This window comes from Lampetra fluviatilis, chromosome 34, assembly GCF_964198595.1.
Source record: "Lampetra fluviatilis chromosome 34, kcLamFluv1.1, whole genome shotgun sequence".
Lineage (NCBI taxonomy): Eukaryota > Metazoa > Chordata > Hyperoartia > Petromyzontiformes > Petromyzontidae > Lampetra > Lampetra fluviatilis.
In genome coordinates, this window is record NC_136308.1 from 4,746,855 (window position 1) to 4,764,381 (window position 17,527).

General features: G+C 44.0%; 1 protein-coding gene across 2 annotated transcripts in view; it reads right to left on the bottom strand.

Moving 5' to 3' along the window:
* The window catches only part of LOC144944303 (SLIT-ROBO Rho GTPase-activating protein 1-like), an 85,478-nt gene that overhangs the window by 55,397 nt on the left and 12,554 nt on the right, over positions 1 to 17,527 (bottom strand). For both annotated transcript variants that reach the window (XM_078872346.1, XM_078872347.1), the window contains exon 2: positions 1,654 to 1,849. In XM_078872346.1, coding sequence (XP_078728472.1) covers positions 1,654 to 1,849 — 196 coding nt within the window. The remainder of the gene's footprint in view (positions 1 to 1,653; positions 1,850 to 17,527) is intronic.

The window sequence follows — 17,527 nt, forward strand, 5'->3', positions numbered from 1 at the left end:
CATCCTACACATGTACACAAACATACCCAGAGATACAATTTTACAAGACGGCAAGACAACTTCAAAAATGAAGACGATACGCGTTTTCAAAATCCTTAAAGGGAGAGATAATATCAACAGAAAAAAGCTTTTGACGCTACAACTCACAAGGAAATCTCAGGAGGGGGGCCCATCCACAATAATTAAAGCCAGAAACCGGCAAAAATTTTGAGCACTATTTATTTTCACTAAGGGCAGGCAGCGCATGGAACCGGTAACCACAATGCAAGCGCTGTGAAGTAACACACGTGGAAAACTTAACTCAAGAGTTCCATGATTTAAATTATGGCTTTAGGCAACTTACTACAGTGTCTCACTGTAACTATAAAAAATCTTTCTGAGCCCACATAATTACGCACTGTATGTTGTTTTTTTATGCCAAAGGCTGTAAATTGTAATACTCATTGCACAACAAGGAAAATGTTTACATTTCCTGTAATGCAGTACCATAAAGGGCTGTCAATCCGGTTTCCAATGGCAGTGAAAATAGTTCTGCGTTGATAGCTTTTTTAAAAAAGTTTAAAATGGCGATAGTAAGGCACACGTGTATTTTGTTTTTTTCAAAAAGAAATACGATTTGTTATTCTAAAGAACACCAACTTAATGACCAATGGAAGAAATTCATTTGGCTGCAGTAACGACACTCCATGTTCTTTGCTTAACCGGTTTAACCGGGCAGCTCTTATAGTAAACAATGCGCTTCTTCGGCACAACCAGTTCTGCTAAGCAATGTCATGGAGGATCTTCACCGAGTACCGGAGCAAGCAGAGTGACTTTCTGATGCCGTGCCAAAGAACAAGCGCGGGGGAAGGGGGATCTAAATGAGGGCTGAGTGCTTGGCAGCAGGGAACTCGGGCCAAGCGGTGTGGTTGTCAATGTCACACCAGGGTAGCTCTACAAATGCAAGCCCTGCTCCCATGATTATAATTTCTCAGTCTGGCCATGGCCTTGCACTAGAGAGATAGATTGAATATTTAGCTAAAATACTTGGCTAAACGGTGCATAAGCTATAATATATACTCTAAGTCCCACCTGATGACGGACGCTTGTGTTGCGCCCGAAACGTCGTGATTTATTATTTGATTTCTATTAGGAAAAAGGGCATTTTATTATTTATTTATTGCTTTTACCTACGTGACTTTACCGAAAAAACCTAAGAGTATGGATCCTTGCAGTCACGAAAGCTTCAAATCTAGATATAATATACACACGGAATATATTTTGGGTGGAATGTTTAGCATGATGATTAGTGTACTGCACAATGAATCCAGGGCCCCGAGATCAAACTCAGGTCGCCGGATTTCCAACTCTCTACAGACCACTGCGCCACCTTGGTCCAAAGGTGCCAAATTTGAAAAATTACTCTCAAATGACTCAACTGGGTAAAGCCACATAACAACATCGTCTCCGACTGGTAAACCACTGCAGATGATACTCGCCTACGAAACACAGCCCATTTGCAACACCCTTTTGCTCTAAAAAAGGTGTGAATGCCAAGTGTGCTAACGACCTGATTATTTCACTTTGTCTAGCAGCTTAGCAACGAGTGCGATGACACGAGTAGTCACGGAGGTCACGAGGCGAGGGCACTGGGGGACGGGGTGGAGGCTTCACCTGAGTTGGGGATGATCGCGAGCGGCGCGGGCGCGGCCAAGGAAGCGTTCGGCCAGGCGGTCCAGGCCCCGCGCGTACTCCAACTCCAGCTCCGAGCGGCGGCGGAAGAAGTCCTGGAAGTCCTGCAGCAGCTGCTGCCGCAGCTCTGTCTGCTGCTCCAGGCACTTGAGCTGCTCGACCAGCTGCAGGCGGATCTCTGTAAGCCACAATCAAAGGCTCTGCGTCATGCACCAATGAATAACCATCTTCTACATACACAGCGCCTTCTTCTGGATAACATTGGTCCAAAGATGACATTGTCTATGTTGATTAATTTCATTTTGATGACGAGATCTATGACATAACTTCTTCTACTAGGTGATGGAGTGGTGGTGGTGCAGTGGTTAGCATACTGTACTAAGAATGTGGCAACCCGAGTTAGATTCCTGGCCATCTTTTGCCAGTGATATCTGAACTAGTGCTAACCCATCTCCCCCCCCCACCCAACTGCCAACTCTTCCCCTTCACCAAGCCACACTGACCCGAATGGCTAAGTATGGTTAAACAACCCCCATGATCCAACACTGCATAGGGGACACCTATATCTAATGAGAACATTGAAAAAAGGGCTGTACATTTACTTGTTATTACTCGCAAAAATCACTAAGGCATTGCATCATCTGTAAAACGTTGCTGCACTACACTGAACAGCCTCCACAGTATTCGTAGAGGGCTCTTGCCTCTTGCATTCGGCAACCCAGCAGCATTTGTATTTATAAAGGACGCATCCCTGCAGATGAGACTCGGGGAAGTAAAAACTAGTTGATTTTGTTTTGCCTAACTTAAAACAACACTGCTGGAAAAGAATGGAGAAAAAAAACGCATTGGTCGTTTAACACGAGCGTTATTTCATTTCGGGAGAAACACATTATTGCACGTTTATAATTATTTTATTGTCCACAACCTTCCAAAGGCGAGACACAATGGCGCAGTCGTAATTATTTTTAATTGAATCCTCCAAGACACTGTACAGTATAATGAAAAAGTTAGAGCTTGCATTTTTAAAATATCCATTTCTTCCAACTTTTGTTAATTATCAGACAGTGGCATCTCAAGAAAGCACTCCCATTTGCTGCATGCAAATGACACTTTTTCAATAGTGCTTGAAAAATTGCTTTTGAAGCAATGCATTATTTTTCCAAATAAATCAAAGCAAGTGCTTACAGAGCACCTCACACTGTCAACTGTTAGAGGGTAATGACAATAGTCTGACATCGGCTGTAAATTATTAGAAGCCTTGCAGCGAACAGAGTTGGCAAGGAAATAACATGGCGAAATTCCTGTAATCCGTGGCGATGTGGGGGATGATGCTAGTGGCAGATACAATTATCTGCTGAAGTAACATCTGTTATCCATGCAGATCTTCATCAGTAGCCATGATCTATCCACTGTTGAATTAAGGCTTTCCCCAATCGCCTCCATGCTTCATGGTCTCGCAATGCAACACTCCATCTATCTCCGGCAAACGAGTTAAACGCTCCACACCCTTTGTACAAGTCCTTGAGGGGACATTCCACAGCGACCAGGCATTAACTCCCTGACCTGGTATGCAGGAGGCCGTGGGTTCGTTCGCGAGCCTAACGCCTGTATATTTGGAGTTTGTCTGTTCTCCCCGTGGTCGTGTGGATTTTTCTCCGGGTACTCTGGTTTTCCCCTCGACATTTAGAAACATGCGTTTAGAGTATTTGGCTGCTATGAATGTCCACCTAAGCGACTTCGTTGAGCTATCATTTGTTGCCAGGTCACGTCCGAAAAAGGGCTAGATAACTCAGTGGGCTTCACCTGGTTAAATAAAAAGTCCCCTACTTTGGTGCCACTGTCATTAATCTCGAACACCGGCCATCATTCCTTTCAGCGACATATGTTGCTCAAGCCATTTAAATTGTCTCAACGGTCATAATGCTGTTTTTATGACTCGAGTATGTTCTCCAATCCTGTATCTCAGTGTAGTTCCAAGCTGGCACCTATCTATACGTCTTTGTTCATTTATAAGCTTTTGTTCTATATCCCCTTGTCAGTGTCCATATTATGTCAAAGCAATTATGTCAAAGCAGGTGCAAAAGCTCAGATAATGGGATGACTTGAGTAGTTTCGGGAGACCACTTGCAGGCGATTCCCATCTGTGTATAGTCGCAAATAACAGGATTTTTTTCAATCTCCCGGTGCCTAAGCGAAGCTTGGGATAAGCACTGATTACCGCGTGTAAAATGCCTACGGAATAAATGTACCCGATCTCATCAGGTCTCAGAAGCTAAACAGGTTTGAGCGTGGATAGTGAGTGAATGGGTGACCACCGTGCAACGAAAACGTTGTGATAGGCTGCAGAGATATGTGGCGGACAGGGCAGTACAACAAGATCGACAGCTGCACTGCTCTTCTCTGCTCCCCGCATTGACCAGCGGGGTGATATATGGTCAAATAACTCCTCCCCACGACCCGTATGGTGTGGGGAAGCCTTCATCTAGCAGTGAAGTGACAAAAAGGGCTGTACATGCACATGTTTTGGTTTGCATATTACTGCATGCAAGGGGAAATCAAAGTTCCCGGGGGGAAAAAACACATATGGAAAAAGCCACACAAGCTGCACAAATTGGTCAATAACTTCATACACCATCTGCTGTATACAAAAACTGCATTGGACCGTGTACAATACTTTCTAAAATACCTAAACGTGCACAACAATAACAGCGCTGTCACACGGTGGACAAACCACATGATTAAAGAGCAAATATCGCATCGGCTGCTCCTGCAAGTGCACTACAGGAGCCTTCGTTTTCATTACGGAGTGGGGATCAAGGCTACTCATTAATCAGAGGAAAAGACCAATTAGGTCACGGTTAGCACATAATTGGATCTCATTCTGTCACATAGTCGTAGATAATATCACGTGGTCGTGCTGGTCAGAGAACAAGCTTTGCACTCAAGAATCCAACAATTCAAATATTTAGATTTAATATAAATGCAACTTGAATGTACTGTATTCATAATGCATGTGCAAATCCTTTTCTGTCCATGGGCTCTGTATCATTAAGGACGCTCAGCATGCCATGACACATACCAAGTACAGCATGCATTTGCTGTGCATTTACCAGCCAAATCTGCCGTGAATTAATCATCAGCTGTACTAAGTAAGTCCGGCTCTCAGAGCAAGACATTTCTAAATTAGATGGAGCCATGGAAACACAAATTATTCACGCTTCCTTAGAGCGCGTATGGAATAAAGCCAGACCTTTGGACGCAGGATGGGTTTGGATAAAGGAATTTCTTTTTTCAACAATGACGAAACCAGGGTGTTATGGAAACACTTTACTCTGCTACTTTTTCAAGTTCAGAAGGGAAAAAAACCACTAAGACTGGGCAAGAACAACACTAGCAATGCCACCGTTAACAAGTTACAAAACTAGTATGTTAAAACTAGTCCTAATCTTAAAAGGTCATTGAAATACAAGGCCTCAACCATGTACTCGGCAACAGGAGGTGTTAAAACTCACCCCGGTCATTCATAGATTGGTACAATTCAAGGTTGAAATTTGATTACAGGATCAATCCTTTTTTTTCATCATGTGAGACGGGACTCCACTCTCCCCACTTTTAGAGTTAAATAATAAATTAAGTTCTCAAGATGTGGCCCCGGCACATGAACGGTGCTTATTTGTGTGCAGCGAGCGTGCTGTAAGACAACGTAGAACATTGCAGTGCCTGTAGCGGTCTATAGTGGTTGTAGTGCTGACGTGAACCCATTACTTACAATATATACGCATTGAAAAGCATCGATTCCTACAACGCATGATTTGATGCACGCTTTTTGAGCTTACAGAATCGATATTAACCCTGTGAATTAATGCAAAATTACTCCCTTACTAAGCAGGTTATCACGCTGCTCATCTCACAGGAGAAGCAGTGTTGAGCTTGGATGGCGCTTGGATAGGTGACCAATATGCACTCTACGTGCAGAAATACGTGGAAGGCAGTGCAGGGAAATCCATTGTTGTACTTAAATGTGCGCTCCCACGTCTATGCTCCCTGCCTTCACCAACCCGCATTGATTGACCAGCGAGGCGACATATGGTCAAACTATTCCCACGACTAACAAAGCATTGGGAGGCCTTCATCCGGCAATGAAATGAGAAAAGTCTTTTACGTGTTCACACAATGAGATTGAACACATAACTCAAGGGCTGCTCCCCTATCAGCTGCTAGATGTAAGCAACCCGTTGGCCGGGTGCGCCACCACCGTTAACACGCACCACACACACTTTAATTCGCAAATCGCCAAGCATGTAATTAAAATAATCCTATTACTATAGTTGGCCAAAGAAACCTCCACAATTCAAGGGGCCATGGCTTAAAATAGCGAACCAGCGGTTTCATCTATACAGTTATGTCAACACGGCGTTTTTTTTTACAGGGCCGGCAAGGACCGTAGTTCACATTTCAACAGCATGGATGGCCAGCTTCAACGTTTGCCCATGGGCACCTGCCAAGCTCTATAAACATTTGTACAAAAAGCCCCTTCAATTAAAGCGGCGCGGCACAGCGAAACGAATGTCTGCGGGAACAATGTGTTTGCTGTATACTGTGTTGGTCAATGTTCTTGTTAGGTACTCCAGGCTGAATGTATGAAAATATCAAATTACGTGGCCCTTTGCCAGCACGGAATGCCAATAGCTACAGTCTTATTTGGCAAACAAAATCAAGGGACATTTCCTCTTCGCTTTGGCTTCTTGGTGAAAGAGCTCTCTGTTTTAGCGTATGGTGCTCGGTTACAGAACTCGGTGTATTCAGCAGATAGATAAAGGGGATGTCGCGTGAAGCACTTGGAGACGTTTCTTCAAGCTGCAAATTATGTTAAGGGCGGCGATTGAATTGCATAAACCAGGCACTGTAATGCACAAACTTCCATCTTAATACAAACCCCCCTTAACCTACCACTCTCTCAAGCCCCTCGTCTAGTGTGTATCATCTTAAGAATGTACAGTATAGTGAAGGTTGGAGCACCGAAGTTAATTGCTCATGCCACTCCGTGAAAGGGCTCCATGAGAGGTAGCTCTAGACAACCCCTACAGGGATTTTTCACATACTCTTCCAAAAATATACAGCATCGGTACACACTCATTCACAAATCAAAGTTGTAATATAACTCAAGACGTAGATGCTCATAATCTGGATATCTTTGAAAAAGAGCTTTATAGCTCATCGGATTTCTCCAGTATAAATAAATATTCTGATAACGAATAATAAATCATAGGCATTTGTCGGTCCACTGCAAGGTGAAGGCATCCCCACATTCCGTGCCAGACATGGGGGTTTGTTCATCATACTTCTCCACGCTGGTCACTGGTAGGATGGTGAAGCAGAGGGGAACAAAGACTTGTTCATATATCACTCGCCACGTGACGAGAGCTGTGGCCACGCAGAGCAGTGCCCTAAACCACGATTGCCTCTGTGTGAATATATTACGTAAGAGAGAGCAGGTTTGCTTATTAGCCTTTTACGAGTCCAAACTGGTTGTTCAAGTTGGCTACCTGACCCTTGAAAGTAAAAGTGCAGTAAACGTATATGACTGCACGGTGTGAGACAAAGCATAAGGCAAGCGAGCCAGTCCATAACATTACGTGGTGTGTAGATGTAGTCAAACGCTTATTTACTATTTACATTAAACCCACTCCGATTTGTTATCCTCTCTCGATCCATTTAACAATTTTCAGTCGTGCAATGATTTTTAACACGTACAAACAAAACAATTCACATTCTCTGCAAGAGTGAGTACCAGCGGGCATCATTTTCGATCATCACCATCATCAGCCATTGCTGAATGAAAGCCTCCCCAATCCGCATCGATCTCCTGAGGTCGAGCGGTACGCACAACAATCCACCACCTCGCTCAGGAACACGAGCCGATATCATCTCCTCCGTCCCTCCGCGGCGGTACGCTCCTTACAAAATACACATTGCAGTTTTCATAACGTTATTTCCTCAGGTATAAATACTACTTATTTATTTCCCACTTTAAACATGTGTGGTGGTCATGATTGACACACGTGCCACAACCAGGGGGAGGGGTAGAACCGGTCGGGCCAACGGCGGTTGGAACCCCTCTGAGGGGAGGGGGCTGGGGGAAGCTACGATCCCCCAGAGCCCCGCCCCTCAGGGAGGAAGAGAGCGCGAGGCAGTCCGTCTCAAGCCGAATCAAGAAGCCGCCTGAAGAAGAAGACCCTGGACCCCAAGCCGCCGACGTCCTTCTAAGGGCCGGGGCTCAGTGCGGTGCCAGTGGTCGTGGGGTTAGGACCCTGCGGTTCCCTCGTCCTGATGCCCTTGTGAGGGCCAGGTCCGGACGGGCCAGAGGTCAGGGACCCACTGGGCCAGTGGTGGGTCAGCCTCCCCTAGGTTTAGCTAGCCGGAGGGCTGAAGTAAGGAGAGTTGTAGGTACGATAGCCCAGAGGCTGTACCTCCCCAGGTTGTGGGTGAAAGGGGCCGTTACCCCTTTGTGTAAGGGATTAGTGTAACTGTTTGGTGAAATAAAGCATGTTGCCTCTACGAAGACTCCGTCTCCCTCCAAGAACATTACACATGCACTGGGAACCCGTGCTGCGATGATGCCACGGCTGCACTACAGGCGTGCGGGGTTAACTGCTATTCCTTACAGATAAGACCCGAGCAGTAAATGGCCAAGGTGTGCGAGGCGAATAAGACGCGTCGTCATAAATAGCATGCATTTGAAAAAAGGACCGGCTGTCAATGACGCAGAGAATTTAAATGTGATGAGAAGGTACAGTGTGCGGCAGGATCAGCAGCAGCCCACTCTCGGGGTTGAATGCCTTTCTTGGGCCCCGGGTGGAAAAAGTTACTTTTAAAAAATGTATAATCAGCACAGCACAGCACATGGTTTGCTAAGATAAGGGGTACAGAAAGCACTCGCAGATATCAAGGTGTCATTTCCACGGCATATTGTACAACGTTGCAGATAAAAAACCGGAAAGACACGCATTATATACATCTGCCTACTCTGATTCAGGCACATGACCGACTGTGTTATCTGTTCAATATTAAAGCAAAATATGCATTATGCATTTGCTTGTAGAGTACAGACCTTTGTCAATCCACGGCTGGATGAGGACATTCCCACGCCATGCATGTCGGGGGGTAATTTGACCATAAGGTGGTCAACTACGAGATTATGAAGGCAGGGAGCACAGACATGGGGTACAATAATGGAATTTGCTGCACTACCCTCCGTTGCTCACCCCGTAAGCTCCATTTATTTGTATCCACGCATAAATTCAACGCATTCATCATCAAGATGACGTAACCATGAGGTGTAAAAATATCTCGCCCTTGCAATTCAATGAATTGTCACGATTCATGGTTGCAATTCGATGCATTAATAGGTATTTTCTTTAGTACTGCAGTGAATACAAACATGCTCTCGTGGTAGGAGGGATCACACATTAAATGCAACATACAAATTGATAAAAATCGACTAACACGCAACTTTATACATTTATTATGAGCTTATGAATGTTATGTTCATCGACAAATTCCTTGTCAAGGCATCATCTATGCACTGCTAAATTAAGGCATCCCCAAGCCATCGTCTCTTCTGACTACGTGTTGCAACGATCCGCCTGGCACCTGCACACAAGGTAGATTCACCACTCCATCTCGACGGTGGACGCCCCCCCCCACAGGCGCTTTTCCCTCCTTTGACTGCGATTCCGTTGCGAGTTTCGACCACCAGCCACCATCATCCCGATTACATCACAACACGCCTCAATAACGACAGCCCTTGAGGTTGTTGACGTGTTTGTACTGAACTAACCTCCCCATAGAGGTTAGTCAGTTTAACACGTAGGCTTTCGAGACCAAAATTATTTATAAGCATTCATGAACCCCCCCCCCCCCTTTGGGTTTGGCACCTGAAGGGCTCACAAGTGACGACATCACATTTATCCCTCTATTTAAGAACGAAAATGGAGGATTTCTCCACAAATCTGGCTGTCGCCTGATGTTGCTAGATGTATTTACTGGCGAAACGTCGTACTCAAATTGTAAATGTTGTGGATTTACTCTGCAACACACCGGTGTGCTGTACTAGTAACGAATTGGATTGTTCTGTTTACGTGACAAACCTTCCTAATTGGCTGTCTGGTGGCGGCGGGTTTAATGACACGTTATTATTTACGCGATCTCACCCAAAAAAACCTCTATTATGAACGAACCTGCTTGTCAATTACACACTGTTAATGCAGGCGTATTGAAAGTGATTTACACTTTGTGGGGGTGTATCTTTTGTTCTATGATCACAAATGGCTCCCAAGCTCTGACCAGTTGCTTTATAGATTCCTGCACTGTACTTCAAGCCATAACCACTGCACATGTAGCTGGGTGTGGCTCAAGGCCGACAGCACACGCGGTGTAGCGGGGAACGCGCGCTCCTCGCCGTGTCGAGCGGCGTGGGCCTGGGGAAGAACCAATGGTGCCACAGCCCCGTGCTGTGCACAGTTATGTGGGTGGCGGCAGCGTGCGGCGTGTAGACCATTCAATCATCATCATCGGCCATGGTCTATCCACTGCATGACGAAGATCTCCGCAAGCCATCGCCAACACTCCGCGGTCTTGCAAAGCGACAAACCGTCTGGCTGCTGCTGCACGCTGAACAGATTTCATTCCTCCGTTCCAATGTGGACACGGTCCTGGGCGTGTTCCCTCCTTTTGCTGTGGCCTCCTTCATTCGCTTTAAACATCAGCCATCATCCTTTCCAGCAATATGTTCCGGCCAAGCCCACTTCTCTCAATGGTCAATATGATGTCTATAACATACATAGGTTCTCTTTAATCCATGTGACATGGATCCATGTGACGTGGATTTAAAAAAACATGCCATTCAATGGCAAGGACATTTTGTACACATTTCATAAGTAGATCCTGTGAAGATGGACAGACTGCGTATATGGGAAAAAAAATCAGTGTCCATGATCAATTCAACTTTGGGGTCGATTCATCTTAGCCGACAGTTCAGAACCAATATCAGAAATTCCACACAGCCATGCTGAAAAGCCAGTATCTCCAGACAGTCAGTGTAGAAATATATACCTTATAAATTGTGTGTAGAGACAGAAAGGGAGAATAAAAACAATAAATATTGCCGAAAATCTAACTTACTCAACAAAAGACACTTCTGCTCCATCTCAATTCATAACAGAAAAATTAAATCTCTTAGGCGTTTTCTTAGAATGAGGTGCACGCACATCTGCGTCAAGCCCTGGTGGATGGGGAGGATTTATGGATTTCTGTGCACAAACCAGACACAGATGTTGGAAGTAACTGATAAAGCATTGTGCAAAGATATATTTTTTTCCTGAAGTTCTGCCAGCCTAAAGAACAAACTCTAAAATATAAACACATGTGCCAACGACCCACATACATAGAGTTGGATACAGCGTGGCACGAAAAAGATACCTCCAAAGGAAAAAAAACTATTACGTTCCACCAGTGCAGTTTAGTGCTTTGTTATATATTTTTTACTGTAATATTTATTACACTTGTTTACCACGGAAAAGCCAATGACTCTTTTTTCAGGAGGTTCCTGCCAGGATTTTACAGGAGGGAACAATGCTTTCCATGTAATATATGTGGGTATTTTTTTTCAAATTTGGGAAATTTGGATCATGATGCTGGCACACAATGGCCTACTCTTGCGAATGACATCACAGCACCACAGACCATCCAGTGTGAAGCAGTATTATTATAATAGCCATGAATAAACCACAATTACTGATCAGGGTGGTCGCTGAATTCGAGCAAGGAACCTCATGCGGCATGCAATGAACACACCTAGGCCATGTGACACCCCCCTTAAAGGAGCATGGGGCAATGCTGATCTTCTGTGTATAGCTGTGAATCATTACCTGAGTTCCACTATCCTATGGTGGGGGCAAGTCAATCGACAAGACAATTACTGTTGACATCCCACAAAGTGGTAGTCATTTTGACCTCTGAGATAGAATGGCAGGTCAACCTCAACCGATTATTGAACTCGCAACAATATATTGTGAGATGCTCACTAACCACTGGTCATTATGACTGTAACAATATTTTTTGACAAAATATATGACATGTAAATGTAAAATATATTACATATGTTAAAACGTGGACTGTCGTGGATACAAATAGACTGTACTGTTAAGGAATAGACCAGGTATCAGTTGACAAAAAGCATATTGTTAAAGTCTGTTGAAAGAAAAGGATTAAGGGCGTTGGCCAGACTTTGCGCTGCGTGTGCTTTATGCTGCAATGTGTGCATTAAGATAGCTGCCGCTGTGGGCTATTAACTGTTTTCCAGCAGGCAAGCAGGCCCAATAAACACCAGTGTACTGAAGCAGAGGTTCATCTTGAGCGTAAGACACATGCATTAAGGTTCCTGTTTAATACCATTGTCAACGTCACAGTCAGTCAATTTTAGATCATGTGCACACATGCGCTCTTTGAGGGAACAGTAGTCAATTCCCCTCCCTTGTGTCGAAATCACAAGGGAATTTTAGCAGCTGTTACTTTACGTCCAGCAACGATGCAATTGTACCAACCGTAGTTGCTTGCACTGCTCCCTTATGCAATGCTGGGGTGGTATGTTGACTGTAACGTAGAGCGGAAGCTGCATTTGCACCCTGTCCACAAGGTCTTTTTGTTGGGAGGCCAAAAATAACCAGTGTTGACATTTCAGCCGATAGGCTTTCAATAGCCTTCAATAGCCAACATCTACACAATCCGCAGCATTTCATTGCTTGGCGTGTTTTAAATTCCCTTTTATTCCTGTTAACCGCCAAAAACGCTGATGAAAACTGCACCACACAAGAGCCAAATGTTACTGTAAAGCACCAGTGCATCATGCCATTGTTATTGTCCAAAGCAATATCTTGACTCAATAAAGAAGCCAACATCAACAATAAAATAAAAATCTGCAGACGTACAAAATTAAATATACTCCGGATAAAGGGGAACAAAAACCGTGCCACGCACATACGAGAGAATGTATGATTACACGCACTATTTTCATAGACGTCTGGCTTGTTCACCGTGCATCAGTTGACGTTTCATTGTGATTCAAGGGTCAAAATTGTCCCCGAACAGAGGGTGGGAGTAGTGGTGGAGGTAGGGGAGGTGGTGGGGGAGACGGGGACACGAGAGCAAGCGGAATGCTAAGAGCAAAATGCTTGCCAGGGACTGTCTGCTCGTATTAGAAGCTTGGGGTTGACGAGTGGCAGGCAAGATAAATTATATATCAAGAGTGGCCCGATAGAGGAATCGTGGGGGGGGTGTGTGCCCCAGCAGGAAAAATATTTCACTTGGCAGGATTTGTATTGCTAACCTTTGCAGCACTGGGATGCGGCACAAACGAAAATCTATTTTAAAAAGTAGACGTTGATAAATTAAAGGCATTGCAGGTACTAAACTGAAGTTACGTCTTAAATTATGTTAAATAATAAAAATGCTTAAATCATTATTTATGCCTTCAGGCAGATTACACGAGATTGTAATTGCTCGACAAAAATCTTAACCTTTTGAAACAATTTTGCTCTATTATTTTAAAAAATCCCTCCTGATTTTCACTTTTAAACAACAATCCTAACTTAAACCTCTTATAATTTACACAGGCTCAAAATAATAAGAGCTTCTTACTGTAGAAACTTGGGAGGAAAGCTGCGGAGAATAATGCCTTTGCCTTCTCACAATTAACTTTGATTGGCGGCACCCAGCAGTACGAGGTTGTTCAGCTCAAATTCACACAGGCAAACAGATAAATTTTTTTCAAGAAAGGATAACGCCACTTTTGATTTAAAGCTTTCGTGACTGCAGGGATTCATATTCTTGGTTCTTTCGGTAAAGTAACGTAGAAGGGAAACAATAAAATAATAAAAATATAAAACAATAAAAATGCTCACGACGTTTCGACTGCAACACAAGCAATCATCATCAGGTGAGAAATATACACCTGATGATGATTGCTTGTGTTGAAATCCACACCTGATGATGATTGCTTGTGTTGCAGTCGAAAAGTCGTGAGAATTTTATTGTTTTATATTTTTATTATTTGATTGTTTGCCTTCTACGTGACTTTACCGAAAGAACCAAGAATATGATAACGCCACTGTTCAGCATGCCACTCACTTCATTTGCTGGGAAACCCATGTGCCCTGGCTACTAAAAGTCTTTACCCAAAGCACATTATCTTCCAGATTAATTTGGCAGGAACACTGGAACATAATGGCTAGCTCTTTATGCCAACAAAGGTGACAAAGGCCGCATTCCTGACATGCCCAATGAAACACGAACCTTACAGACACGTTCACATTCAGGGAATTACGCTCATGCTCTACAGTTTCGTGTGGATTCTCTAATCCCCATATGCGCACATTGTGACGGTTAACTTTACCGCTTAGATGAAATGTTGCTTCATCACTAACAAGTATAACCAGTAAAAACAAAGTTTTTCACTATAAATCCTTTATATGCGTGGCGGCTAGAGTCCTCTCGTCCTCTGGCTTGAGATGGCTGCCACCTATGGGTCAGATGATTGCATTGCACCATTAAGCAATTGGTAATTAAATATAATATTTTTGTCCTAAAAAGTGTAAAATTTTGGAAAAAACCTTTCACGAACATTAATTGTCACGCACAACGAGTCTGTGTGGAAAATGTCAGCTCGATTGGATCACGGGAAGTGGGTTAAAAAACGACCAAAAGATTTGCACGGTCGTAAGCAAGCAAGCGAACTTAATATAAAGGATTTAAAAATGAAACGCGGTAAGAAGCTGTCGTCCTCCATGTTCTGTAACATTGCATCACAAAATACTACACGCTTTCCTTTGTCACCTGCACGAAGAGCCTGTACCATTTGCAACTGGTATGGCCTCATGATTAAACGTCGCCTTAACACACGCCAGGCAGTCTTATGAGGGATCGCAAGTTCTCGGTTGGCACGAGTGGACTTGCGTGGTCGCCCTGTGCTCTTCCCCTTACATAAACAGCCTGTTTCCTCAAATTGTCGATACCAACAACGAATGCTCTTTGACATTGGCGGATCAATGCCAAAACGCTGTTGAAACGCACGCTGCACCGCAATTACGGATTCAGTCTTGCTGAACTGCAGAACGCAAAATGCCTTGTGTTGCGGGGTCGCCATCTTGCGAATGACTGAAGCTAGGGGCTGTTTGTGCGCTGGGAGAGGCATCTAGCGGTAATCATTTGAAACTCTATGCCCCGACCTTTCAAGTGGTAAGAGTTTCATTCATGGGCAGTTCGTGGTTGCAGAGATATAGTGATTTCAAATCAGGTCCATCTTTTTGAAACACCCTGTATAAAAAAAAAGATAAACTTTTTATTTCACCAGATAAGGCCTACTAAACTACATAGCTATTTTTCATTCGCGACCTGGCCACAAACTATAGTTCAACAAAGTGGCTTATCAGGTGCAAATTTATAGCAGCCAAATACTCTAAACGTATGTTTCTAAATGTCCACGTGGCCACGGGGAGAAAATGCTCCAAAAATACAGGCGTTAGGGTCAGGATCGCACCCAAACCTCCTGTATACCAGGAGAAGCAGTTAACATCTCGTCACCGTTGCACTCCATGACCCACATAGCATGGGGAGACCCTTATCCAGCATTGGATTGACCAAAGGGCTGCTTGCACATGTACACAAGTGAATGTCTCCTCATTCATGATCTTTTCCACTGTTCAAATGACACTATCGTTACGTAACCCCCTACCTATCTTTTTAGTTGCCTTTTTCCACAACATGGGTCTCTCCCCCACTCCTATACAGCATCTTCAGATGGCATTGCATTCATAATTAATATTAATTACTATTGTTTTGGACTATATTTGTGTATTCCGTATCTTCCGAGATCATCTCATCAGCAGTCCTCATAAGCTAAGCGGTCTTGAGCCTGGTGAGTGCTCGACCGGGTGAGTCACCATGAGTGTCACAGGCTGTTGCAGAGCTATGCTGCAGGCAGCACAAGAAAAGTGCAGCAGCCTCAATCGTTGAACTGTATGTCTATGGATCCACGTGTCTTCACAACCAGTATTTACCAACGTGAAGTAAAGAAAAAACCTCCATGACCCACGTGGCATGGAGAGACCCTTACAAAAGGGCTGCACATGTCCAAAAATTTGTCATCTCCATATATATAAGAGGCAAAGTTGTGATTATGTGTGTCTGTTCAAAATGTTTAGCGTACTTCCCGACATGCAACAAACTTGAAATTTGCCATGTGGGTACTTTCCAGACTGTACACCATGCAAAAATTATTAAAATACACTTTTGGGGGGGGGGGGGGGCGGAGCTCAATAATGCATATATTTTTTTCACGGCAAGTGAGCTGTGACGTCAAATCTGGCATGTGACCCACGCATGTGGAAGTGTAACGCATTGTAGTGTAGCGGTTAGCGCGCTACGCTACGAACCCAGCGACCAGAGTTCGATTCCCGCTCACGGCCACCACCGGTGACGATTATTTGAACCAGTCTCAAACGAGTAACTGTTGTGGTGTGAACATCGCCACTGGGGAGACAAAGGCGGCCGGGTGTGGTGAATCCCAAGTCCCGGGCGAAGCCGGGTAGTACAGCTAGTACATTTATAAACCACAAAGCCATTATATAATGCACCTGCTACACCACATCATAGAATGTTTGTTTCTTTGGAGAAGCAGCCACTTGAAAGCTATCAAACTCCCTGCGGGAGCGGACAAATGAGCTTAGTGGTCATTGCTGCTACCCTCATCCACTCTCTCAAACTCCCCACCTACAGGACCGACGTTCCCAGGGTGTTAATTTCCCATACTGTGAACAATAGCAGCTGACTTTGCGCTTGAATGTGCCAGGCATGAGGCATGAGATAACATTAATGTGCCTTCCTTCACACTGCATTCTCCATCACGCTTATCTACACACGTCAGTGGTATTCCACTACAAAACATTACATGTAGGGAAACCCACTGAATATTTAATCATGTTGATTATTAAACTTATGATACATGCACAAAATGGTATGCGTAAGAATGTACTTGATTTTATTCGTACGTGTTGTAGTGGGGGTGGAAGGTGCCGCAGTGGTAAAAATACTGGCCTATAAACCCACCCATCAACATAAGTTTGCATCTGAGCCATGGCTAACAACGGGCCGGGAATTGCTCATCTTTAAGATGTAAAGAAGAGTCCTGTGGATAGCGGGATTGACAAAGAAACAACAGCAGTTGGTGAATAAATGACCCAGTCATGGGCACTTCCCCTTCGCTCAACTGCGCTGATAAGCATGGTGACTGACGTGGCATAGGAAGGAATTATTTTAACAGTGAAGAAACAAAGGATTACCAAACTATTCTTTTCATTGGTGCATTGTCTGTTAAAACATGGATGTGTGTGTGTCCATCTGTACGTCTTGCTGAATGTTGATGGCTCTCACCGGATTAAGTCAGTGATGTCAGTTAAATATATTTAAAAAAGACGATCAATTTTAAATTATTGTAATGTTCTGACCTGCCCCTACTGGACATTTGTAAAAAAAAAACAGCGTTATATCTTATCAGATTCCTCCAGTATAAATACATATTCTGATTCTGGACTTCAAACAAAGAAACAGACAAAGACAATGGAAGAAAGGCTAAAGGGTGCACAAAAGAGCATGGAGAGAGATACATGCTTGAAATTACAGCGCTGGTTTCCATACATTTATGCAGGTTTGGATTGTACGATTTCTTGTATATGTGGCTGGCTAACCTATTTCTACCCAATGATCACTAAATGCGGTTTGAATCCACTCATATGCGGTCGAA